The following is a 27,339-nucleotide window of genomic DNA, read 5'->3' as shown; positions in this document are numbered from 1 at the left end:
AGAAAGAACAGATACAGAACAGCCCTTATTTATAATGTTCCTCAAATAGACACTTACTGAACTCCCCCAAAGTTGTCACCCAGGCTTAGCCACAGTTTCTGAACACAGGAGTGGAGAGGGTAAATGAGAAGGCGGGTGAACAATAAATATTTCATATTGAAAAACAAAATAAGTGCTTTACAAATCGCTATTTCTTCCTGCAGAAATGTACTTAGAGCAGATACATTTTCTCCAAATTAGTTTTCACAGCATTTGTATAATTCCTTATTACATTATGGCTCCACGTTCAGGAGGCTTCATTTACAGCAAATGATGGAAAACACCTTAGAAAATGGGAAAAGATGAATATTTAATATATTTTCTTTATTTTACCCCAAGATCACTGCCTTATGAATTAATAGCAAAGTGTCATCAAACTTGCCTGAAAATAACATCAATGCTGGAAAACTGCTACAAAAGTTACTTTGAATAGATATGTATATTCACGTCCTTGTAAAAACTGCATTTGGGCGCTTACTGTGAACACCCTGCTGCCTTGGGAAAACCTACTTATTGGTCAGAGGACTGAGGACTACCTACGATTATCTCCAGCTCTAAAGGCGGGAAATCGGTGAAGGCGGGACGAGAACTCGCGGTGTGCGCGGCGGAAGGGGCGGGGCTTCCGCTAAGGCCTCGCGACGCCCAGCAAAGTCTCGCGAGTTTCGATCAGTCCCCCGCTGGCCAGCCTTGGCCGCCAGCACGCATGCGTGCGTCCTGCCGCCGGCGCGCGTGTGACGTCAGAAGCGCGTCGGTCTGAACACAAGCTTCCCGGGTTTTCTTCCAGCCTGTCGGTGAGTGGATTACTCGGGGGCTTGGGAGTTCGGAGCCAGGCGGTAGGGTGTCCGATCCTGGACAGACAAGAGGGGTGGTTTCGTTTAGGTAGTCATTTGGTGTAGGCGTTGCAGAGAAGCGCTCCAAGTGCGCCGTTATCGTCAACCTGCCGTGTCTGCCATCTTCCTTGGCATTTTGGGAGAAAGACATGAATACACCCAGGTCCCCGCCCCGATGGATCTCAGGTAGTTTGGGGGGCGCTGGTGCCTGCACATTAAAGTAATGACTGGTATTACTGAATGTTCACAGTAAGAAGGTTGAGAGGTAAGGTCAAACTTCCAGTGCACCATTTGACATCTCTTAAAGTTTCTTAAGGATTTAGGAGTTGGGAGGAAGCAGCCCATATAGGTTTTGGTATGAAGCATCTTTTGTGCAATTTGCATACATTATAACTGCCAAGAAAATGAAAAACAACAACAACAACAAAAAAATGTCATCATCCTGCCGTTTTGTTTTATAATTGTAAAATACAGTAGTAAAGTTAACAAGGTATTCATAGATTTGAAAGCTAGCTGTTCGTACTACTTTAACTACAAAAGCTAAACCGAAAGTCCTTAACAATCAGTTTCTTAGAAGAGTGCTATACATTGGTGAGAAAGACCTGATTTACTCTGAATTTAAACTACTGTCCCTCTTTCATGAACACGATGTGCTATATGGCAAGTTAATGGAAGAAAAGGGAGTGGTGGTAACCTAGGACAGACAGGGACAATGTGAAGAGGCTAGAGAAAATAGTAATATAGTTACAATGCCATCAAAATTTTTATTAAGTCAAACTGTTGGGTGGCATTTTAGTTGTCTATGTACATTAACTCATTGAATCATCACAAAGACTTATGATGTACATATTATTATTACTTGAGTATATGATGATAGGAAATTTCAGAAAAGTTAAATTGTTTTCCTGATATCAGATTTTTAATAAGTTGTAGACATGGAATTTAAATGTAGTCAGTTGGGCTGCAGAGATGGCTTAGCGGTTAAGGCACTTTCCTGCAAAGCCAGAGGATCCAGCTTTGATTCCCTAGGACCCACATAAGCCAGATGCACAATGTGGCACATGCACCTGGAATTAGTTTGCTGTGGCTGGAGGTGCTGGCACACCTATTCCCCCAACCCCCACCCCCGGTCTTTCTCTCCCTGTCTCTTTCTCTCAAATAAATAAATAAAATTTCCAAAAACACCAAAACATATTAACTGTGGACAGTTTACTTCAAGCTTGGACACAATAAAAATTTGAATTAAAAGTTCTTGGAGAATAATAAACTAGAGGGGCCCAAGAGGCGTTAAGAAATCCGAACTGTTTCTAGTTGCTAGCCAGTCTGGGGAAGACAATAGGAGGTTCCCATTTAGAGAGAACAACTGAGTTCCATTTTCATTTACGTTGAGATGGGAGAGATCTTGGGTTTTATTCAAATGATAATGTCTGATAGACAGCCTAATTGAAGACAAATTGGAGATTCAAAGTGGTTCTTAGGGGATTATGACTAGAGCATAGGAGAAGAGGTCTGTGTTGTAGAAGTCAGTGAAAGGAAGTACTTTAAAAAAGACACAAATGATCTAGAGAAGGAAGAACACCAGAAAGAAGGTGTGTTTTAGATAGTGCGCAAGGCAAGTTTGAAGAAGTGACTGATACTGTGGCATAAATTTCTGTCTAGCTAACGAGACTCTCCTAAGTACTTCTTGTGTATTGTCATTGTCCCTTTTAACACTGAAATAAATCCCTGTACTATTCCCACTTTCTGTTTTTGGAAAACCAAATACAGGGTGAAATAGCCAGTAAGCAGCTGAGCAGTGATTTGCATTACCATTGTTTTTGTTTTTGCTAGGCACAGAGCAGCATTATGCTGATGTAAGATGTCACACTCTGAGGTATTAGGAATTAAAGATGGCTTAACAAATGTATTCTGTATGAACTCAAGCCATTCCATAACAAATGGAATTACATTTTTAATAACTATGTTTTGTTTCATATTGATTTGAGACACTGTTTATTCTTGTAACCTAGGTTGGCCTCAGACTTGTGACCCTTCTGCTCAGCATACTGAATGTGGGAATTACAGGCATGCTCCACTAAATCCAGCCTGTACTAATTCACTTTTATTCCTAAAACATGAAATTTCCAGAATATAAATAAGACTCATCATATTACTCCAAGCAGTGTTTGCATCTCAGCACATCTGAGCGGCAACTTCATACCAATTTTCCATATTCAGCATGATGGGATGAGGGCCATATGCTTTTCCGTGTGCGTAAAGGAGACTTATTACATGAGAACTTCAAAAATAATGAATTTTGAAGCTTATAAAGGACAGCTGTGAAATTAACTTTGTCCAGAGAGAAGGAAGTATCATTCCCTTTGTATAAATAGGTCCTGTGAGATGTAACGGAATTGCACTAGCTTCCACCTCCTATTGAGTTGTAGATATGACTCTGAGTAGAAGTCTGTTCTGTTTCCTTTAACTCCCACAGCATGTCCTTTAGTTCACATTTCAGTTTTCTTTGCTCATTTCATTTAAAAGTAGGCACACATTTCCTGTCACCTGCCTAGTGGAACAAGCCCCTTTGTAGGTGAAATTGGAGATAATCTATAACTGAGAGCTACTGGTTCCACTGAAGGTGTTTTATTAAATACTTGAATATTTCATATAAACTACCCCGTGGTGCAATTTACAGTGTTTTGTGGTCATTTCCTGCCTTTGACAAGCAACTAAATCTCAAGGACACACATGTGATCTCCTGGAAAAAAGGCTGTGATTGTTAGCAGCCCCTCCAGGAAGGACAGACATCATGGGTTGACAGAGCCCCCTATGTGGTTTGTGCACTCCTCAACCAGAAAGCCCCCATTTTGGTCCCAATGATTTAGTTTCCTCCTTTTTAGAGACTGGGGACAGTAGCCAATTTAGTCTTGCCTGACCAGAACACTTCCTCAGGTTCGAGGTCCCCTGCATTACAGGGGCTGGGCTGTTTCCTGTCCTGCTGGCTTACGTAGGGGGGTGGTAGGTATACATATAGTCTCAGATGTTTGCCAAAGCAGAAACAGTATATTATGTTGGGGGTGGGGGAAGGTTTCTAGAGAAGTTCTGGAAGATGGAGATCAGTAATGCTTCCCTGTCCCTACAGCTCCTGAAACCTTGGTATTCCCATTTATGTTCTGGAATTCCTTGCCCAGGAACTGGGATCTCTCAGGTGCCTGGAACTTACCTGTTCTGTTACATAATCAGCATATCCTCTTCCAGGAGCTGAACATTTATACCTTTTTTTTTTTTTTTTTTTAATGATAGTCAGCTGTGTCATTTTTCTGTCTCAAATGCCAAAAGAATAAAAGCAGTTGTTTTGAATTTAATTTGACTAGGCTCAATTAGTATCTGTGACCTTATGTCCTGGGGATATGTTGCTATTTGCCTTTCTTTATTATTTTTTTTAGAGATTTTATTTTCATTTATTTATTTATTAGAGACAGAGAGGGAGAAAGAGAGAATGGGCATGCCAGGGCCTCTAGCCACTGCACACAAACTCCTGATGAATGTGCTACCATGTGTATCTGGTTTATGTGGGACCTGGAGAATCAAACCTGGGTCCTTAGGCTTCACAGGCAAGCGCCTTAACTGCTAAGCCATCTCTAGCCCTGCTATTTGCCTTTCTTGTGTGCCTCATGGTCTTTTGTTGAAAAGCATAGTAAGTAGATTTTAGTCCTGGAAATGTGATGACTGAAATTCACCCAGCCCAGAGGAGAGTGAGTCTGGGGATTTGTTCTGTGGTTACTTCCCATTCTAGGTCCTCTCTGTGCCAAACTTTTATTGCCTGTTACTAACATCAGCATACATGGCTCTTAGATATATTGTCAAGTTGGCCCTTTCTGCATTAGGTCTTTTTCTAAAACAATGTTGCTGGAATATTAGAAATATGGCTTGAATCAGTATTGACTGGGATTATTACAAGTAAATGACATAAAAAAATGGTGGTCTGGTTTCTGCACAGACACATTTTCTATGAGATTTTACTATGTGTCATACATTTAGATTTAGTAGGATTTATTCAGGACTGCCATTTTTGAAAGACATCATGCTAACATCTGGAGAAACTAGAGTTGTTAGATACTTTGTTTGACCTTACAAACTAATGGGAAATCTTGTAATGGTGGTGGCCACAGTAGAGCTATAGTAGCAACCTGAGGAAACCTGAGTCTGCCTGGAGGATTTGTGAAAAACAGCATTTTAAATTTTATTTTTATTTTTGGTTGTGTGTGTGCAGAGAATGGTATGTCATTATATGTATATAAAGTATGCATGTCTGTGTACCACATGTGTGCATCCTTGCATATACATGCAGGGGCCAGAGGAGAATGTGGGTGTCTGCTATTACCCATGCACATGTTTCTTGAGAATGAGTCTCTCATTCAACTTGGAGCTGCAAGTTTTGGCCAGCAAGCTTTAATGATTCTCTGGTCTCAGCCCCTCACACCTGCTGACTGGGGTTACAGAAGCATGTGGTCACACCAGCTTTGTACTTGGGTGCTATTTAATTGAACTTGGGCAGTCTCTGCAAATGAACTGTAGACATGTTTGCCATCTTGTGCATCTGGCTAATATGGATACTGGGAATCAAACTTGAGTCCTCAGGCTTCATAGGCAAGTGCCTTAACCTCTCAGCCATCTCCTCTGCCCAACTTTCTTGGAACCTTGTATTATTTTGAGGTCTCAGGACTTGCATAACTTAAACCCCAAAAATCTCAGTATGCATTATAGGTTCCAGAAACATACACATGCATGTGTGTATATACATAAGTGAGTGTGACACAATACCATTATGCTACTTAACTGTTCACATCAGTTTATTTTTTTTAATTTAGCGTGTGTATTGTCACTTAGGTATTTGTGCAGATGTGTGCAAAGGCCAGAGGCAGATGTCAGTTGACCTCTTCTGTTACTTTTCTACCTGATTTCCTTGAGATCAAGTCTCCCCGTGAACTTGGAGATTGTACTTAATTTTAAGTTCAACTGGCTGACCAGCGATCCCCAGAGATTCTCCTCCTGTCTGCCCCCCTGTGGTGCTGGACTTATAGACATATATGGTCACATCTGACATCTTACTGGGATACTGGAGATTGAACTTAGGTTCTCAAGCTATTGTGACACAATATCAGTACATTCCTGTATATGTAAAAATCTACTTGTGTTTATTTAGATAAACACAAACAGAATTCTGTCGTTGCACTTAGGTCCTGTATGTGATCAAATAACAAGTCAGAGCTCCCTATTGTCTGGTTGTTAATATATTAATTTTCACTTTGTTTCCCACTATCAAGATAGAGAGTAGCGTAGGGAAGTCATAATGTAGGCCTCCTAGTACTGAAGAACTGTCATAAATGACATACACTAAGAACTAATGCAAGTTTGCTGTCACTGCTAGGGAACTGGCTGGTTATCTTGTGTTTGTATGTTTTTTTTATGTGTGAGAAGCTTAGTTTTGAGCTTCTTGACATACCACACATGTCTGTTAGAACATCTGCTTTTTAAGTTCTGAATTTGAATTTGTAAAATGCTGAGCATTAATTTTCCTTATTTTTTCTACATTAAGTAAATATTTGAGTTATAACAGCTGTGCTTGGATATTATGTGTTCCTATAAATTGTGTTAATCTGATATAACAGATGTTTGTCTCATGTTTATTTGACACTGTGAAATACATTGCTCAGAATATTAAGCTTTGCAGCTTTGGGGAGGAAATGCTCTATCAGTATATTCTGAAGTACATTTTTCTTTTAAGTATTTAAGTTCTGTGTTGTCCTAAATTATTTAGGGAAAGATTGTGGTAAAAAGCTGACATAGCAGCATATTCAAGATGCAGTGAAACAGGCTGCCCCCAAAACATCATCTTTAATCACAAAACTTTTTGCTGTCATTATTGTAATCAAATAAGCACATAATGTGTGAATTGTGCAACAGCAAAAGAATTTGGCAAAATATGGAACCTTCTGATTTTCTCAGGTCAAAATATTTGTTCCCTGGCTTTTCTTAGGCAAACCAACATCATTGTGTCATTCCTTCTAGCCTTTTTTTTTTAACCCCCTCTTCCAACATCAGTGATTGAGATTGTAGAGGTCAGTATAATTGCTAGTAATTGTTGGGTGGGTTGTGTTACTTGTCTGTGAATTCCACTAAGTAACTGTCAGTGCTGTGGGTGAGGTGCATGCCAGTGCAGGACTTGCTGGAGAACTATAAAGAATCACCTGTTCACCCCAGATGAAGCACCAACAGACCAAAGAAAGGGTCTGCCCAAATCAGCTTGCTAAGCCGGAGAGGTCATTGGGGTTCCTTATAGGTGCATGGATGACTTGAAGCAGCTACACCACTGAAGAGACCATCTACAGCATAGAGGACTCATGACTAGCTACACCACTGAAGTGTTCCACTGAAGCACACACTAGTATCTATACAATTCAAGTCTGCCCATCAAGGGTGTATATAACCTCAGGGAAAGAGATCCCCCCCAACTCTTCTCCGTGGGGGAACATTAGTAGGCCTGTTCTCGTGAGGTTCTCCTGCAGATAAACACAGCTGCTGAGACTTAAAACTGCAGTGGTCATTTGTAACCTGAAGAAAACAGCTATACACAATAGGCATATAGTTAATAGTTAAGTAATATGCATAGGTTTTCGAAATATGAAAATAATTGTGTACTGAATGGTAAATGGTTTTTGGCTAGATCATCCCAAGTCTCTTTACTCTTTCAATGCAGGAGCCCTGAGTGATTCTCCTGTTCCCTTCCCTGAATGCCCACTGTGAGGTAGGTGTGTTGAAGGTTCTGCTTTCCTTCTGATGGGTGTCTTTCTCTGCAGCTGTGGTCCTCTGCCATCTGTGTAAGAGCTAGGGCCTCTGCAGTCTATCTCACTAGTGCTGTGTTTTAGGTATTACTCATGAGTACAGCTAAATTTGCTAGTGGACAGTGTAACAGAGTCTGTGGATCCATTATAAGTAATTCATTCACTTATTTATCAGTAACATACTTTTAATACCTGGTTGGAGCCAGGCCCAGCTCCTTAGCACTGATGAGCTATAGTCAGTTGTACGAGACCACCTTGCTATCTAAGGAGAAAAAGACCATAAATAGATGAGTACATACACGCGTTCAAAATGCTAAACAGTACTGTGGAGAACATAGAGCAGTGCAAGATGGGTAAATGTATGAAAAGTTTATGCTTCTGATACTGACTTGATCCTACAGACATTAGAAGTGAATGTTCTGGACAGGAACCAGCAAGTTCAAAGGCTGTGAAGTGTGCATGGAGGTTTCAGACACAGCAAGTCCATCAGAGTGACTATGTCAATCCCCAAGTGTCCAACTTCATGGGATAAAGTTTTTCTGTCCACTTAGTGCTTCTCCTCTCAGTATTTAAAGTAAGGCTAATAATACCTAACCTGAGTTATTTTCAGGGTTAGATTTGAATTATACCTATTATCAGCACATAGTAGAAACTCAATACAGACAGTTTTAGTGTTTCCAACAAATGCAGCCAGATGAGAGTGGAGCAAATGAAGGACACTTGGGTGTTGAGCCTGGAAGTTGCTGCTCCTCTGACCTTACTCCATTTAGTTATTTTACCTTGAGTGACATTGGCTGTCCCAGATTGAAGTCTAACCAAATATTAAAGAGTAGCTTGTATTAGCTGATAGTATAGCTGGAGAAATTGTGATGATTTATAAGTAATTCAGTAAACTTGAGAAATGATGACTTTTATTATTTTAAACTTGTCTTTAAAAATCTAGACTACACATCCACTTCTAGGAAACTTAAGAGCATCTAGTTTTTTTTTTCACATACAAGAATTTTGTAGATAAAATTGCCAAAATAAGTTTTATGCTTTAAAAATTTTTTTTTTCTTTGTTTTGCCTAAGCTGCTTCAGAGGTGGTTATTTTCTTTCTAATCTACTTTGAACAAAGTAAAGGAGAATCAGGCAGGGGCTTGGAAGAAGTTCATTTGTTAAAAGTGCTTTCCATGCCAAGCATGAGGATTTGAGTTCAGATCCCCAATACCCATAGAAACACCAGGTATGGTGGAGTTTACCTGTAATCCCAGGCCTCAGGGAGCAGAGACAGGTAGATCCCCAGGGGAAAACGAGCTGACAAGACTAGTTAAACGAGTGAGCTCTGAGTTCTCCCTGAGAGACTCATACTTATTGAGAGACTTTACCTCAATAAGTAAAGTGGAGAATGATACCATATTGACCTCTAGCCTCTCTATCTACATGTATGCACATACACGTGTGCTCACACCCTTATGAACCTGCATCCACACAAGAATATACATGAGACATTGACACAATAAAGAAGAATCAGTGATACGTTATACAAATCTATTTAGTTCACAAAGCCATATGATCGAATAATGTTTTTATACAATTTAAAATTTAAAATTTTTTTTTTTTTCATTTATTTTTATTTATTTATTTAAGAGCAATAGAGAAAGAAAGAGGCAGCTAGAGAGAAAGAAAGAGAATGGGCACGCCAGGGCCTCCAGCCACTGCAAAGGAACACCAGACACGTGCGCCCCCTTGTGCATCTGGCTAACATGGGTTCTGGGGAGTCGAGCCTTGAACCAGGGTCCTTAGGCTTCATAGGCAAGTGTTTAACCACTAAGCCGTCTCTGCAGCCCAAGTTTAAAATTTTGATTGAGATAGTTTTAATCCTTTTGGGCTACCAGACAGTTACACTCATGAAGAAATGTTATTTGAGATTTTATCAGAGAAAAGGACAAGGAAATAAAATAGAAAAACATCCCATGCATTCATTGCCACTTGAGGTTTTTTAGGGTGGGAATCAGTAGCTAAAATCTAGTTCCTGTGTTACTACATTTTGATAAGGCGCTCTTCTGTTGTTTGTACATAGACCTAATAAAGACTTGCTACTATTGCTGTTTTTATTCTTATTTTTCCTACCCTTGAAGAAATGGCTTCTGTCAGCTTAGTTAATGTTTGAACTGACCATTTTGAGTAACTGAAGTAGTCAGTATTAAGAGAAACTGTGATCTTGTCATTTGTTCTAGGAAGATACTCTTCAAAAAGTGATGAAAATAAGATAAAGAAGGGAATAACCATGAAAGCTATCATATATGTATTTGTTTATTTGGGAAAATTCAGTTACTTAGAAACTCAATTTATGCATCTTTTTGTTTTATTTTGTTTTTCAGATAGGGTCTCATTCTAGCCCAGGCTGACCTGATCTAACTTCAGTTCCAGGCTGGCCTCAAAATCGCAGTGATCCTCCTACCACTGCCTCTGAGTGCTGGGATTAAAAGTGTGTGCCACCATGCCAGGTCATATGCAGTATTTTTCCTTTGTGCTAGGAAACAGTCCATTATTGATGTGGTAGAAAATTTGAAAATATTTTAATGTATACATGAATGCTACATTTTAACTTATTTTCTCAAATTCCCCATCCCCACTCCCTAAAGAAAGAAAAACACTTAAAAGCAAATATCTTTGTTTTGTGGTACTATACAAAGTGACACAAACCAATTTATTTATAAAGAATAGAAACATTGACTTAGAGCTCTTGGAGGCACAAAAACTTATAACCACGGGCTGGCGGGCTTGGAGATTGTGATTCCAGTGAAGTACCACGAAATCTTAGTAGTCTCGTGGTGGAAGGTTAGAGGGCAAGGGGACAACCGAGCTTACCCTTTTCTAAAGCCACTAGTCCAGCTTCTGAGGATAGGGCCTACTCACAAAGGTGCCACCTCTTGGTACTGTTAATACTGTTACCATGGCAGTTAACATTTCAGCATTTATTTTGGAGTAGACAAACTTTAAAGCTGTTTCCCCCATTCGTAAGTGTGTTAGGTACTCACACTGAGCAGTAGGATATGGTTCTTGTTTGTATTTCAGATAAGCTGTGTCTAGTGAACTACACCGGACATTTTAGAGATTTCATGGATGTAGTCCGGGAACTGTAGTCTGTATCCTGTTAACCTGAGGTTGTTAAAGTTGTCTCTCCTGTCCTGGTAAATTTCTGTAGGACATTGAATTATCTACTTTCAGTTTCTTCAGAGAAGAAACACTATTTCAATGGCTGATTCATAGGCTTTGGGATCTTTTATCTTGAGTTAGCATCTGCAAAACTAACACTGGCTTGATACCTTGAGAGGGTCAGCAGTATTGTTAAGATGAGGGTGCTAGGTCTCAGATGAGCCCCAAAATATATGTGATTTATGTATTTTTCCCCTTTTGGAAAGGTCATCTTTTATTTTATTTTAAGGTCTTTGAATACACAATCAAGATCTACCTTTTTAAAGCCGAGTTTCACTTGATTCTATGATGCTATAATAGAGCTGAATTACTACTGAACTCTAAGAGTAATCAGTTCAGGACCCACGTTATAAAGAAATGGTCATCTTTGGGTATTAGTAAATGGTACATTATAGAAATTGTACATTTTTAGAGAAAAACTCATTTATTACCAATTCAAATGCCAATAGGAATACAAAATTATGGACTTACTCTCTAAAGAATTTTTGACACATTTTTAAGACATTCTACAGGGACTAGAAAGATTCCCAAGTAGTTAAAGGTGCTTGTTCCACAGCTTACCTATGTTTGATTGCTAGCACCCATGTAAAGCCTTTTGTGTGTGTCGTAGCATACATGGTATGGTGAATGCAGGCTTCATGGGCAAGTGGACAGGAGCCAGAGAACTCTGGGTGCCCTTCTCTGTTGCTCATCTGGGTACTTCTCAGCTGCTGATTTGTCAGCTAGCCTGAGGGATTCTTTTCCCCCTAAGGACTAGGGTTACCATTGTTTGTGGCCATGCCTAGCTTTTTGTGTGGGTTCTAGGGAATTGAACTCATGATGCCTAAGGCCCAGCCAATACTCAAGTCATAAGCACTTCTAACCATTGAGCTATCTCCACAGCCCAACAGCCTGTTTTCTAATGCCAGTACATGTATGTGGATGTATTCATGTTTTCTGGTTAATGATGAGGTATTTGGGCATGGAATGACGTAATGGGGCATAAATCCTAATTTCTAGTGAGCTAGACTTGAAAACCCTTCTATTTGTTTTTTATGACTTTTATATGATATGGTTCAGTAGCAAATGAGAAAACTGTACATAGAAGGATGTTTGATAGAATTTGTTTGAACAGTAGTTGGTAGAAGCTACATGGTGGCTCACACCTGTACCCCAGGGGGTAAGGCAGGTAGATTGCTAGGAATATGAGGTCATCTTGGGCTACATAGTGACCTGGGATATAGGATGAGATCTTGTCTCAAATAATAAATTACATTCATACATGTAGTCAAAACATTCATTTTCAGGAGACTTCCAGTTAAGATGGCAGTTTAGGAACCACGCCAAAGCAGCCTAGGGGAGAAAATGCCAAAAAAATCCCCAGCAAAATGCACTGTTCTACTAAAAAGTGTGGTGTATAAGAACTTAAAATGGCAGCAGAGATATAGGAGAGGTCCAGAGCATCCAGAGCCCACACAAGCTAGCACAAGTGGCTCCAGCACCAGTGACACCAGGTTCGTGGGGACACAGTGGCCCAGGCTCGGCTTGAGCTGCAGGAAAAGCCAAGTGAGGGGATTTTCCACTCACACCGGAGCTCCCTGCAAACTCAAGAAACGTGAAAAACCACAGTGAACAATGAAGGAGCGGATCACGAGGTAGAGGATCATGTGGAGCAGCGAGAGAAGTAGAGCCACCATCAACAGCCTCCCCTCCCCCATTGCCAGCACAAGCTCCAGTAAGCACCAGAGACCGGGGAAGGGAGATTACATCACACAGCACTGGCAACCAGAGCAGCGATTCAGCAACCCAGCTGGCCTACTTGAGCCCACAGTGCACCAAAGAGGGACCCAAAAAGGAGCGTAGCATAACTGAGACCAAAATCATCCCAAAAGGGAAGGGTCTCACTTGGCCACAAGCTGACTTGGAACCCTCAACAGACCAGAAATGTTAACCTCCTTGATGACAGGATTAAGGGTGTGGGCACCACACACCCTAAGGTACAGTGACTTTGTTAGAGGATCTGGTTGTCATAATACCTACTCTTGCATAAATACTGTGCTGTTTTTCATTGAATGTGTACATTGTTTAGTTAAATTTTAGAATCTGCCTATATTTTGATCCACTGAGCCTACTTGAATATTCTCATAGCAGGCAAACTAGGGTCACTTTTGTAGATACTCTGAGAGTCTTGAGAGCCACACCTAGCACCTTAAGCTCCTATCCTGAAGACATATAACATCAGATTTAATTGGTACATCTAATAATACTGCAGCTAACTAGAAAGTCCAAGCATTAAATTAATCTAAGATGCAAATATATATATATATTATAACACAAGAAATACCAAACATCACGACAATATAAATCCACCAAAAAGCATGAATGCATCAGAAATGACCTCTACTGAGAATGAGTTAGAGGAAATGAGAAATATTTCCAAGGAATGATTATAAATATGTTCAAAGGAGTCAAAGAGGAAATCAAAGGAATCAAAGAAGACATAAGAAAACAACTTAATGAAATAAAGAGGTCAATACAAGACATAAATACAGTCAGAATTACTAGCAAGGAAGAACATCACAGTTAATGAAATAAAAAACTTTGTAGAAAATCACACCAGTAGCATGGATGGAAAGGACAGAGTATCTGAACTAGAAGACCAGGTGGCAGATCTAATACAGTCCAACAAAGAGAAGGACAAGCTAATAGAAAAGTATGAATGGGAATTTCAAGATATTTGGGATACTATGAAAAGATCAAACATAAGAATTCAGGGTATAGTAGAAGGAGAAGAATTTCACTCCAAAGGCATAGTAGGCGTCTTCAACAAAATTTTCCCCAAATTGTGAAAGAGGTGTCAATGCAGATACAGGAATCCTTTAGAACACCAGCCAGACAAAGCCTGGAAAGAACCTCTCCTTGCCATATTATAATTAAACTACGAAATATACAAGCCCAAGAAAAATATTGAAAGCAGTTAGAGAGAAAAGTCAAGTTACCTACAAAGGCAAGCACATTAGGATCACAAGAGATTACTCAACACAAACCTTAAAAGCCAGAAGGGCTTGGAGTGATGTATTCCAAGTTCTGAAAGATAGCAACTGTCAACCAAGGTTACTTTATCCTGCAAAGTTATCCATTCAAATAGTCAGAAAAATAAGTACATTCCACAACAAAAGCAAACTAAAGGAGTATTTGAAGACAAAACCAACTCTACAGAAAATACTTGAAAGAATCCTCCATGCTGAAGAGAAAGAAAAGCACACATATAAGGAACCAGGAAAAAACAAACCATACTCAAATATCTGTTTTAACACAAGAGAGCAAAGGTAAAACCAGAAGAACTATAAAAAATGGTAAAAATAAATACACATCTTTCAATATGAGTAGGAAGAAAACTCAGTAGCAAAGGCCAGTAAGCTAGAAAAGAAATATAAAGGGAAGAGAAAGGAATGGGGGGGGGGTACTTAATAGGATGGTATTGTATGTATGTAAGTAGAAGAATAGATTAATGGGGGTGAAAAGGCCCAAAGTGAGGACAGGGGAAGAGATTGAGTAAAGGAAAGGTGGAGGGAGGGCTAACCAAAATCTAATAGGATATAAACAAATCATATGGAAATCTACTTTTTGGACAATGGAGCACTCAGGAGCTGTAGGTTCTTGCTAGAAAATTTTCAGTGCCAGGGATGGGATACCTTCCAGTGAGTTGTTGGCCAGAGAGGTCCCTGATTCCCCTAAAACATTACAGGCCATTGCCGAGGCCCTTGGTTTCCCACCAGGAATAAATGGTTAAGACCCTGTTGCTGAAGACTCGACATACTTGGGCTGCAAGGTCACTGAGAAATCCTGCTGGAACTGAGCTCGTAACCCCCTCCATATAGACCAGCTGACAGAAAGCTGGAAGAAACTATTCTGCATGCAGTTCAGTGGGAGAGAGAGAAATCACCAGTGAAGATGATCAACAGTGGACACTGCAAGCCTTAAAGTTGGCCAGCCAGGCCAAATGAGCCAACAGGTGTAATAGTGGCATGTCTGTCATGGTGGAAACCAATTGCCCTCTAATTGGACTGGAGGCCCGCTCCATGGGAGGGAATACATCCCTGATACTGAAAACTTAAAACAGGGGTAGTCATGAGTCCTAGGGGTGTAATGTCTACTGCTGCCTGGCTAAATGTATATACTTTGCTTATCAAATTGCCCAGTAAACACTTCTCTTAATGTTCATACCCTTATATATTAATGCTACTCTCACTTTTGGTAGAGAATCTTCTCTTTTCAGATGGCAGTGACCTTGGGATGACTCAGAAGGCATCATGGTGCTGGGAAGAAGTGACAGGAGTGCTCAGTACTGCAGTATCTCTGCCACACCTTCCAAGGCTCAAGGTCTAATGCGGAAGAGGTGGCGGAAAGAATGTAAGAGCCAAAGGAAGGGTAGAACTCCTTTACAATGTGCTCCTCCAGACACAAAATGACCTGGATATCCATGACCTCACAGCGCCTGACACTACCTACACAAGACCATCATAAGAGGAGGAAAAGATCATGACATCAAAATAAAAGAGACTGACTGAGAGGGGGAGGGGATATGATGGAGAATGGAGTTTCAAAGGGGAAAGTGGGGGAGGAAGGGTATTACCATGGGATATTTTTTATAATAATGGAAGTTGTAAATAAAAATTTGGAAAGAAAAAACATTTTCAAATATTTAGAGTATTCAACTACTAAAATTTAATCAGATGATTAAGTCTTTCACTTAGAATATTGTATATAGTATTTGTGTGAACATTTATATGATTCCACATGCTTCTCATATAAGCTTTCTTAATCTTATAAGGGGATTGTCCACAGTCATTTTAATATGAAGATAATCACTTAAAGGCAGTGGTTTCTTAGAGCACTTACAGTAAGTGCAGAAATCATCTCCAGAACTATTTTTTTTTCTTTAGCATCAAGGTACTAGCATGGATTTGAATAAGGTCTTAGAAATATTTGTCTTAAAGCTTTTTTTTTTTTTTTCTTTCAAGGTAGGGTTTCACTCTAGCCCCAGCTGACGTGGAATTCACTGTGTTGTCTCAGGGTGGCCTTGAATTTGCGGCAATCCACCTACTTCTGTCTCCCAAGTGCTGGGATTAAAAGCGTGCTTCAGCGTGCCTGGCTGTCTTAAAGCATTTTGTTGTACTTGTATTACCATGATTTAAGAAAATGTTCACACAGAATCTGGAGAGATGGTTTAGTGGTTAAGGCACTTGCCTGCAAAGCCAAAGGACCCAGGTTCGATTCCCCAGGACCCACTTAAGCCAGATGCACAAGGTAATGCATGCTTCTAGAGTTTGTTTGCAGTGGCTGAAGGACCTGGCATGTCCATTCTTTCTCTTTATCTCAAATACAAATAAATAAAATGTTAAATTAAAAAACATGTCACACAGTATAAAGGGAATTTATCTGAAAAACAAGTCAGCTCACCTCCACTGACCCACCTCCACCACCTAATTCCAGTCTCTAGATAAAACTGTACACTTCAAGTTTATGAACATGTGTACATATACATACACATGGATATATACATTTGTGTGCATATGTGCATGTGTATATGAAAGCCTGCTTATGTGTCTCCCTCCCAGTATTACTTTATAGAATCCATATTTTTCCAGTTACTTTGGTTTTACTCAGTATAGCTTTGTATCTTAGAGAAGCATGTCAGAAATGAATGCAAGGTGTTTAACTGCAGGAATCTGTTTATGTTTGCCAGACATTTCACATTTATCCCAAAATTCTTATGTATTTATAAAATATTTGAGAGATCATATGAAAAGTAAGAATGAATTTATATCTATAATATCTATAATACCTGTGTATAACATGTTTATATATTTGGAAAATATTTTATCATTGAGATACATTTAAAAATGTTTTGGGGAAAGTAGGTTATACCACTAAGGAGCATTTGCGATACCTGTGGGTGTTAATGATGGGAGGTCAAGATTTTCTTCCAAAATATCACCAGACAAGTGATGCTACAGTTTATGCTCAAATTTTTGTGAACGTGATGCTACAGTTTATGCTCAATTTTTTGTGAACTGAAAATCTTTGAATGCTAAGTATTTGATGACCCCAAACTGTTTATTTTAGCATTTGTGGAAACATGGCTAAAGATTGTAGCAGCACAGGTGAAACCTTGTACCTGAGGTAATGGACTTTCAGCTTGAGTCTTAGGCTTTTCTTATCTGTTTCTTGCTTATCTCCATAGACTTAGCTTTATGTCAGGACAGCCAGCATCTTAAGACACTAAAATTAATTGTAACAATTTGAGTCATTTTGTGCCAGACTGATGATATATTTTGCAGAAATATACTTGCTGTAGTTGAACCTCCTCCATAGGAGCCAAGTTCTAATTTTAGTTATTTTAAAAGTTAAGATTTAGCTGTTAATATGAGAAGAGATGTTTCCAAAGTATTATTAAAGGTTTGAAAGGGATTTCATCACAAAATGTCAAATTTGCAGGTACACACACGTATGTGCACACACACACACACACACTCACACACACACATATCCTTGAAAGACATAGTTCTGGAAGAAGGAGGTAGAAATCAGAAGATCTTTGTTTTTGTTTGGTCTGCAGCCAATCACCTATGTGACCTTAGGCCATTCATTGGTCCTTTATAGCCTTTGTATTACCACTTGCAAAAGGAAGGAATTTTTGTGATCTCTGAGATCTTCATTTCTAAAATGCAAAATGACAGCATTGTATGAAATGTTTTATTGTACAATTTGTCTTGTATTTATGAAATTGTACTTTATGTGAACATTTGAATTTTTTATTTAGATGTTCAAATACTTGTTGGATTTTACATGTAAGGAGCTTAGAGGCCTTTAAGAGTGCTCAAGGTACTAAGAAAAATATGTAAGTAACAGGGAGTAAAAAGAACATTAATATGTGTTGTAGAGTAGATATGATTAAGGAAATACAAGAGTTTTTTTCTGAGAAAGAGTAATTGCTGTAAGGTAAAATTTACTAGGAAAACTCACTTATAGCTCAAACTCTAAAATATAAATTAAGTCAGATAGTGCATTTGGGAGAAATGTATTAATTTAATTATTAGTCTGGTCTCTGCTTATAGCACTAATGTCTAGAGTCCTGTGTTTAGCATTAAAAGTATATACAAATAAAAACAGGAAATGTTGGCTGAGATGAGATCACTGAGGGCCCTCAGTACAATTCACACACATTCACACTTCCATAGAGTAGAAAGTTATTCCTTATGTCATGCACTGGGTCAGTATTTATGCTTCTATACTGGATATGTATATGTTTTATAATAATATAGAGATTTTGTACCAGTGTTATGCCTATTTCAATGCAAGTTCCACAACTCTGAAACTTAGTTTCATTTAAGTTCCAATTATCTCTCTGTTTATTCATGCAACTTACTTACATAAACTGAGAGGAACTGATTTTGGGATTCCTACTTAGCAAAGACAAATAGTCATTGTTTTTTGACCCATGAAGTGGGGCTGTAGATGTTGAAGACTTTCAGAGGAGGTAGTCATCTAAGTCAAACATTCAGTAACCATCAAACCAAGTTCAGGTGAGCCCAGACTCCATGTAAAAGTATAGATTGAAATTTTTTTCCTATGTAAGATACCATTACAGTGGCTGGATTTTACTGTTCAAAGATTTCAGAGCTGATAAATATTGTGTAAGATTTTTGTTTGTTTGTTTGTTTGGTTTGTTTTGTTTTTCAAGGTAGGGTCTTGTTCTAGCCCAGGATGACCCGAAATTCATTGTGAATCAAGGGTGGCCTTGAATTCATGGTGATCTTCCTACCTTGGCCTTCTGAGTGCTGGGATTAAAGGCATGCACCGCTATGCCCAGCCTCATTGTATAGTTTTGAAAGCAGCTGATTTCAAGTCAGTTTTTTATGTTAGCTGGCAAATTTTATTCTCTAATTATATTGTGATTTTAATGAGCCAAAGTAAATGGAAAGGAGTAATATTTCTATAAATCTGTTATGTTAGTCTGCTTAATCTAGCTGAGTTACTGTAGTTGCATAGGTAAATTCAGATTTTTCCAATTAACCAAATTTGCCTGAAACAAACTTACAGTAGGTAGATTAATAGGAATAGCGACATACAAATTTATGAAGTGCATGTGTACACAGGAGCCATAAACATGTCATGCTAAAGAAGGACCAAATGGTTGAGGCTTGAGTATCTTCCTCCTCTTCCCATTAAAGATCATTTATTACTCCACTAAAATAACTCATTACAAAATGAGTTTAGGGGACAGATAATGGCTTAGTCTGAAGCTCGTTTGCATGGTGGGTATTGTGTTTGGCTTTCAGTCTCTTCTGCTATGATAAGACTTTAATTGTATTTGGTTAATGAACTTACTGTATGAAGGTTTGAAGGAAGTTATGTGCCTCTTTTGCCGCTCTTGTCTTATGAACTGCAACTGTTGCTTCCTAAATGCATTCAATATGAGAGATCCAAAGTAGCATTTTTAGAGCCCTAATAGTTGAATATTTTAATCTTTGAAAAATTTATAAATGTGTATCTTTTACTATTCTGATGATTCCTTGTTGCAGAGGAGGGTCCCTTAGAAACATAGTCATGTATCTGTCAGTAAGAGATACATTCTGGGAAGTGCATCCTCAGGTGATTTCATTACTGAGTGAACCTCCTGAGTGTGCATAGAAACCAGGATGGCTACCTGTCACTAGGAGAAACGCATGAGACCACTGTTATGCATGCAGTCCATGTGGAAAAGACCTTTCTGCATATTTACTAGTTAAACATGTAAAAGTTCATGGGCCCTCAAGATATTCCTTCTCTGTACTTCTCTGCAGGTGCTTTTGATATGGTACTTGAGTTTATTGTAAATTAATCAATAACACTTCTTAGGGAAAATTGATTTTATCACATTTATCTTTACAAAAGAATTACCTCTTCTTTTTACCTTTTGCACACTTGTAAATTACCTCTGTGTTCAAAGCTATATGGTCAGGTTAAGGCAAGCTATGTGCTTACTGGTCAATATCTGTTTGATTTATTATTATTATTATTGTTACTATTATTTATTTGTTTATTTTGAGAGAGAAAGAGGCAGAGAGAGAGAATGGGCATGCCAGGGCCTTCAGCCACTATGAACGAAATCCAGATGTATGCACTGCCCTGTGTACATGTGTGATACTGCATGCTTACATCACTGTGTCTGGCTGTGTTGGACCTGGAGGTTCAAACATGAGTTCTTAGGTTTTGCAGGCAAGTGCCCTAACCACTAAGCCATCTCACCAGCCCTGATTTTTTTTTTCTTGTAAACATAAAGGAACCCTAAGGGTTAGGGAGACCCTGTTTGAAATTAAAATTAGTGAATTAGGTTGAAGATGATGAAATTTGAAGTTAAAATGACCATGACTGTATTTCTTTTGCAAAAAGTCTTCAGTTCTGTACAAGAAAATACTCGTTTATTAGCTCTGATTTTCCACTTCCTTTGAATTGATGTTTATTCCAGTTTACATTCTGGCCCAAAAATTGAATGTAGGTATACTTCAAACGATTTTTTTAAAGTATATTTTCGTCATTTATAACTTTAAACCACTGTAGTTAATTTGTATATTGTTTGATTTATAGTTAAACGTAATTGAAAGCTTATGATCACATTGGAGCTATTTTGCATACAGTTAAGCCTGCCTTCCTTTCTTTCTTTCGTTTTTTTTCTTTCTATCTTTCTTTTTGTTGTTGTTGTTTTCAGGTTTATTCCAAATCTGTGAGAGATTTTTCTACAGAATCAATGTCTTTGGTAAGATGATATTTAATATATTTTAGAATATATGCAATTGCTTATACAATACATACACATTTGTGTACCTCTAATTCTGGTCTAATTTATAGTTTAATTTAAAATTAGTCTATATTATAGTCTTGATTTGAAACTAGTACGAAAACAGTTGGAAAATAGAAGGTGAATAGGAAGTAGGACCAGGATATAAAATCTCAGTGCCTCCCCCTGGTGATTCCCATCTTCCCACAAAGCTCCGCCTCCTAAAGGTTCCACTATTTTCCCAAACAGTGTCACATCTGTGAACCAAGTGTTCAAACATATGAGCCTAATTGGGACATTTTATTTATTTATTTTATTTTATTTTTTTAATTTTTATTTATTTGAGAGCGACAGACACAGAGAGAAAGACAGATAGAGGGAGAGAGAGAACGGTCGCGCCAGGGCTTCCAGCCTCTGCAAACGAACTCCACACGCATGCGCCCCCTTGTGCATCTGGCTAACGTGGGACCTGGGGAACCGAGCCTCGAACTGGGGTCCTTAGGCTTCACAGGCAAGCGCTTAACCGCTAAGCCATCTCTCCAGCCCAAGGGACATTTTATTTTTAAAGCATAGTGTCATGTACAGGTATTTAAATAAAAATCCGTTCATAGCTAGGCATCCCTTTAACCCTAGCATCTCAACACTTAGGGGAATTCAGCAGGATCATGAGCTTAGGGCTAGCCTGGGTTACATAAGGAGACACTGTTTCTACAAATAAGGCCATCGCTTGTACTATTCATATTCAAACTCATTATTTGGCATCATATTAACATAGAACATTTCCATTGTCACATAATGTCATGAGATCAGAAATGTTCTAGTTCTTCTAGAATTGTTTATAGTGTGATAAAATGCCTAAGTAAACATAGGCATAATAAAAAGCTCCAGATCCTGTCATCAGCCTTGGACAGGTAGGAGGCTATATTACGGCTCTTACTGTTACAGATATTAGACACACAGCTTTTGCATTAGCTTGTCAAGCAGTGTTCAGATCCCAGATCCTGTGGTGGTCTGTGCAGTCTTGTGAGTGCCATTCCCCTTGTTTCTTCTTCATCTTCATATTAACTCCTTCACAAAGCCTTGGTTTCTGAAAGCTCTCACTTAATCTGTCATCACTACCTATTGCCCAACATACATGTTTCTTAAGTTCAAACTGATTTGTGTAGCCCTCTGCAATTTTTTCTTAGGGAGTGTCATACTTATTGTCAGAAAGCAAGAGTGGCAAAATGACAGTTCAGGTAGAGCATTTTGGTAATTATGGAAGTCATTTTACCATGTTCATTGACCCCACCCTAAGAATGGCTAGAGCATATGTATCAGTTTATTAATTTCTGTTGAACACATGAAGTCCCTAACACATGGTTAGTCTCAGCCGTGCTGACTTTCCCATCCATCTTTCTGTTCAGGAGATACTTGTAAAGGTGCAATAGGAGTCTGGGTATTTTCTCAGCTGAGGCCCACATTTTCTCTCTTCAGTTTCTTGTACTGACTGTTACTCTATAAAGCTTTGCATTAAAGCTTGATTATGTCGGGATGGTGGCACATACCTTTAATCCCAGCATTTGAGAGGCAGAGGCAGGAGGTTTGCCATGAATTTGAGGCCACCTTTAGACTACATAGTGAATTCCAGGTCAGCCAGGACTAGAGCAAGACCTGAACTCAAAACCAAAACCAGAACAAAGGGCTCTCTATGACCTGTTCTTCTACATTTGAAACTCAGATTCATCTTCAAATAACTCAATCATTTCTTTTTGTTTTAACATTTTCATGTCTAGACTGGTGGATGACTTCATTTCTCATTGAGTTAGTGGAAGGTGGAAAGTGTAAAATGGGCCACCCATTTGCAACATTTTAAATACTGATTCAGTTTTCCTGCTAATATGCAAACAAGGTCTTATAAACTATCTTCTGTTTTTTTTCCCTGTTCCAGTGTTACTTCAGTAAATATTTTTTCTCTTGCTCTTTTAAATCACATTATTATAGAACTGATTTTTGAATTAAACCTAATTTTACCTAAGTAACTTATTTTAATAGTGTGTATGTGTATGGGAGGGTCAGAGAGGGAAATTTTGGCTATTTCATAGGTTGATGTGATATTAAGTTTAAAAGCCATAGCCAAGTTGTTTTTTAGAATTTTCCCTGCCTAATAAAAATGTGCTGTTTATCTTCCAGATATCATTTCTATGCCAAGTAAGTTAGGGAAGTGCTAATTTAAAGAAAGCTTCAAGTACTTAATTTCTAAAGGGCCTTTTAGAGCCCTTGAGAGTATTCAAGACAGAAACATTTCCCTAAACTTAAAATATGCTGAATTTATCAATAACACCAGTGTTCTAATTACCCCTTTGGGGCTTTCAGAAATGTCTCATTATACCTAGTCATTTCCCTTTAGGAAAATTATATTTTCTTAGATCTTTAACACTTAAGATACCCAGATTTAAAATGTATTAGTTTTTTGTTATTGCTTCAGTTTATGCATTAGTTACTGCTATTTTAATGTACTTTTTGTACTTATTGAGACAGTTCTGTTCAATTAAATTGTAAGCTAATTATACTTTTATAGGCTGATGTGCTAATTTCACCACTTACACACAAAATTATTTCTTTAAAAAATGCTACTTGAATATATAGTCATCTTTAGAAGCTGTGCATTACTGTTTTTCCCTCTACACTGAATTTCCCCTTTTTTGTCTTTTCATAAAATTTATGTATCTATTTCATACCAGACTAGTGCTCTACCACTGAACCACATACATAGCCTTCAAATTTTTTGACACATATTTATACAAATTTACAGGAGAACTTTGAGTTATTTTCATACGTGTTGACATAATGCATATGAATTTACCAAATTCATCTTTAGCAATTTTTTTGTTTTTATCTTTGTTTTATGAGGCAGGGTCTCACTCTAACCCAGACTGACCTGGAATTCACTATGTAGTCTCAGGGTGGCCACAAACTCACAGTGATCCTTCTACCTCTGCCTTCCAAGTGCTGGGATTAAAGTCATGCACCACCACACCTGGCTTATGTTTAGCAATTTTTAAAAATATTCTTATTTATTTATTTGCAAGTAGAGAGAGGTGGGTAGAAGAGAAATAGAGAGAATGGGCATGCCAGGGCCTCCAACAGCTGCAAACAAACTCCAGATGCATGTGCCATCTTGTGCATCTTGTTTTACAAGGTCTTGGGGAATCGAATCTGAGTTGGTAGGCATTGCAGGCTAGTGTCTTAACCACTGAGCAATCTCTTCAGCCCATCTTTAGAAATCTTGACTTTTCCATTTTCATAGTTTTTAAAGAATACTATCTTTTTATGATCCATGGCAAACAATAATTCACTGTATTTTAACATGTGAGACAATAAATACCCTTTTCCATAATGCATCTTTTTGACACTTAGGAAGACAAAATGCAGTCATAAGATTGGTATATTTACAAATGTGATTACAGTAATCTAAAGTGCATCTCTTATTGATGTAATCGTTGTCTTTTCTTTGTTTAGGTTCCAGTAACAAGCTATATATACACACCTCTGAATCAACTTAAGGGAGGTACAGTTGTCAATGTCTATGGGGTTGTGAAATTCTTTAAGCCCCCATATCTAAGCAAAGGAACTGGTACGTATTATAATTGGAGATGTTTTACAAACTAAAAGCACATCATTGTTACAGGAATTGGCTCCTTGAACTGCCTAGTTCTAAGCACAGAAGCTTAGTTCAGGAACATATCCCTAAGTTCCCTGTGTCTCAGCACAGATGGTCAGTTCTGGTTGATCATTGTCAAGCAACAGTGATGCACATGCAAATTCTTCAACCATTTTAATTAATAAAATAAATAGGATCTGTGGATTCTGGTGTACAATTAAACACAGTAGGACTACATTCCAAAGAAATAAAGAGCAGTTCCATTTAGAAGGACACCAGAACTATAAGATAATCAGTAATACAACCAGGCTTCTACACTAAGATGTGCAAACTATTGTTGGAAGGTATTACAAAAGGTAAACAAATGGGGTAATTTCCTGTGTTCATGAACTGGAAGACTTGATATTGTTAAAGGGCCCATACTACTCAAAGATTTAGGTCAGCGCATGTGAACAATCCCAGTGCCTTTTTTTGTGTGAAGGGAAAAATTAAGTAAAAATTTATATGAAACCACTGAGGATTGTAAATGGTACTTGCAAAAATATAGATGTACAGACCAGTGGGACAAAATTGATACACTAGAAATAAAGCTGATCATTGATAAAGGTGCCCAAACTGACAATCGGATACTTTGTTCATCAGTTCATCAATTACCCTGGGGTAATTGGATATCCACATCAAACCAAATTAAATTAGTAAATAAATATGTTTTCTCATAGAAAATTAAACTCATAAAGGGTTAAAAAGTCTATACATAAAACCTGAAACATAGTTTAGTATATGGAAAAAGCTTTTCACTGACTCTAGTATGTATGCATATATGTTCTTAATGCCAACAAAAGAATATGCCACAAAAGCAAACATCACAAGTAGAAATATATCAAGCTAGAGACTTCTCCTCAGTAGGGAACCAGTCGGTAGAAAAGACAATATATAGGGTAGCTGAAAATACTTGTAACCATTATGTTTCATGAGAGTTAATCTCCAGAACACATAAGGAACTTCCACAACTCAATGACAAGAAATAAATGTATGAATCATGGGCTGGAGAGATGGCTTAGTGGTTAAGGCACTTGCCTGCAAATTGAAAGGACCCAGGTTCAATTTCCCAGTGCCCATATAAAGCCAGATGCACAAGATGGCACATGTGTCTGGAGTTTGTTTGCAGTGGCTAAGAGACCTTGCACACTCATTCTCTCTATCTGCCTCTGTCTTTCTCTTATAAAAAAAAAAATAAATAAAATTTTATAAAAAGAAAGAAAGGTGAAGGGATTGAGTAGACATCCCCAAAAGAAGACAATTGGATGGCAGTCAGGTCCTAAGAGGAGTTGTGGGGCCGTGATCATTAGAGAACTTTCTCCAGCAGAGACTTGATAGACACACACACCCTTTTTTTTTTTTTTTTTTTTTTTTCCTTTCCACAGCAGTGCATTCTGAGAGGTGAGAGTCATGCGGTTCATTGTGTGGAACACTAGCTCATGTCACTCACATCTTTACTTTTGTCACCCATCTCATAGACTAAAGCTTTATAACAAATATAGGTGACAAAATTCTCATTGGAATTACATAAACATTGAAATTAAATAAAGAGAATCAAGTGGCTGGAAAGATGGCTTAGTGATTGAGGCATTTGCCTGTGAAGCCTAAGAACCCAGGTTTGATTCCCCAGTACCCACATAAGCTACATGTACAAGGAGTCCATTTGCAGTAACTAGATGCCTTGCTGTACCCATTTTCTCTCTTATCTGCCCCCCTCTCATAAATAAATAAGTAGAATCAAGAGATCAGAGCCACACTATCACCTTCTATCTGTTAACATTAGTGTTATCAATTAAAGAAAATGTTGGTGAGGCTATGGCTATTAAAACCCTTAGTCACTTTTATGGAACTAAATTGTGCATTGATTATAGAGCCCAGACATTCTTGAAAGTAGAAATATGTTGAGATGCAGCATTCTCATTTCTAGATGTTTACTCATAGTTGAAATCAGCATCAGAAAGAAATATTCCTACTTTTATGTTTATTATAGCACTTTTCACAATATACAGGTTGTTGAAGCAACAAAAATAGCCATCAAGGGATGTTTAAAGGAAAAAAAATGGCATATATACATACAATGGAATAAAGCCTGCCATGTGCAATTGCAGCATGAACCCTAGTTGCAATATGCTGACTACAGTAAGTCAATCACACAGGACAAATACCACAAGACTCCAGCTGTTTATATGAGGTCTATAAAGTAGTCAAATTTTATGTTGTTTAAAAAGTACATTGGTTGTTGCCAGGGATTGAGAGAAGGAGGAAGTGGAAATTTACTGCTTAGGGGGATATAAGATGCAAGATAAAACAGTTTTAGGGTTCTGTTGGATAGCATTATGCTTATATAATACTTGGTACTGTACTCTAAACAAATGCTTAAATTATAGCCCCTGTTTCATATTTTTTACCTCTAGTACCCAAAAGAAAGGACAGATGAAGCAATTAAAAGATCTAGATTAGAACTCTCTAACATCTTACTTATACCTGGGTATATCTTAGTGTAAATTAAGATTGGACCTGTGAATAGCTACCTGATGATGTAAGGTCATAAACCAATACATATGTAAAAGGGCATATCAGAATCCACAGATTTCAGTTTCATGAGGAAGTAGGAAAGCTGAAAACATATACTTCACCTAAGTTTAATCCATTTCAACTAAATTTAACAATAATTACTATATTTCCCCTATTTTAAAGCACCGTGTATTACAGCCACTATTTTATATATTACTAAGTATAGTAAATAGCATCAAACTATCTTTTTTATTTTGGGGATCCCATATTTTAAAGATGTTAAAAATGTTTACAATAGGTATTATTGATAAAATACTGTCCATATACCCTGCATTCAAGAAACTGTAGTCATGCTGGGAACAAAAAGATGTTTTCATACTGTAAACCTTTTTATTTATAAACAAATATATTCAAATTATGTTGTTGAGACATGAGCTGAGAGT

At 38.1% G+C, this 27,339-nt stretch overlaps 1 protein-coding gene across 4 annotated transcripts in view; it reads left to right on the top strand.

Moving 5' to 3' along the window:
* Positions 1–812: 812 nt before the first annotated feature.
* Positions 813–27,339, top strand: part of Pot1 (protection of telomeres 1) — a 75,594-nt gene continuing 49,067 nt past the window's right edge. For 2 of the 4 annotated variants that reach the window (XM_045160904.1, XM_045160902.1), the window contains exons 1-4: positions 814–830; positions 7,612–7,659; positions 20,632–20,679; positions 24,202–24,316. In XM_045160904.1, coding sequence (XP_045016839.1) covers positions 20,671–20,679; positions 24,202–24,316 — 124 coding nt within the window. In that variant the 5' untranslated portion in view covers positions 814–830; positions 7,612–7,659; positions 20,632–20,670. Of the gene's footprint in view, positions 831–876; positions 1,056–7,611; positions 7,660–20,631; positions 20,680–24,201; positions 24,317–27,339 lie in introns of those variants that run through there. The other 2 variants (XM_045160905.1, XM_045160903.1) reach the window with 2 other exon arrangements.

The sequence above is a fragment of the Jaculus jaculus genome, chromosome 10 (genome assembly GCF_020740685.1).
Source record: "Jaculus jaculus isolate mJacJac1 chromosome 10, mJacJac1.mat.Y.cur, whole genome shotgun sequence".
Lineage (NCBI taxonomy): Eukaryota > Metazoa > Chordata > Mammalia > Rodentia > Dipodidae > Jaculus > Jaculus jaculus.
The sequence above is the reverse complement of the archived record's forward strand: the minus strand, read 5'-3'. Positions and strand labels throughout refer to the sequence as shown.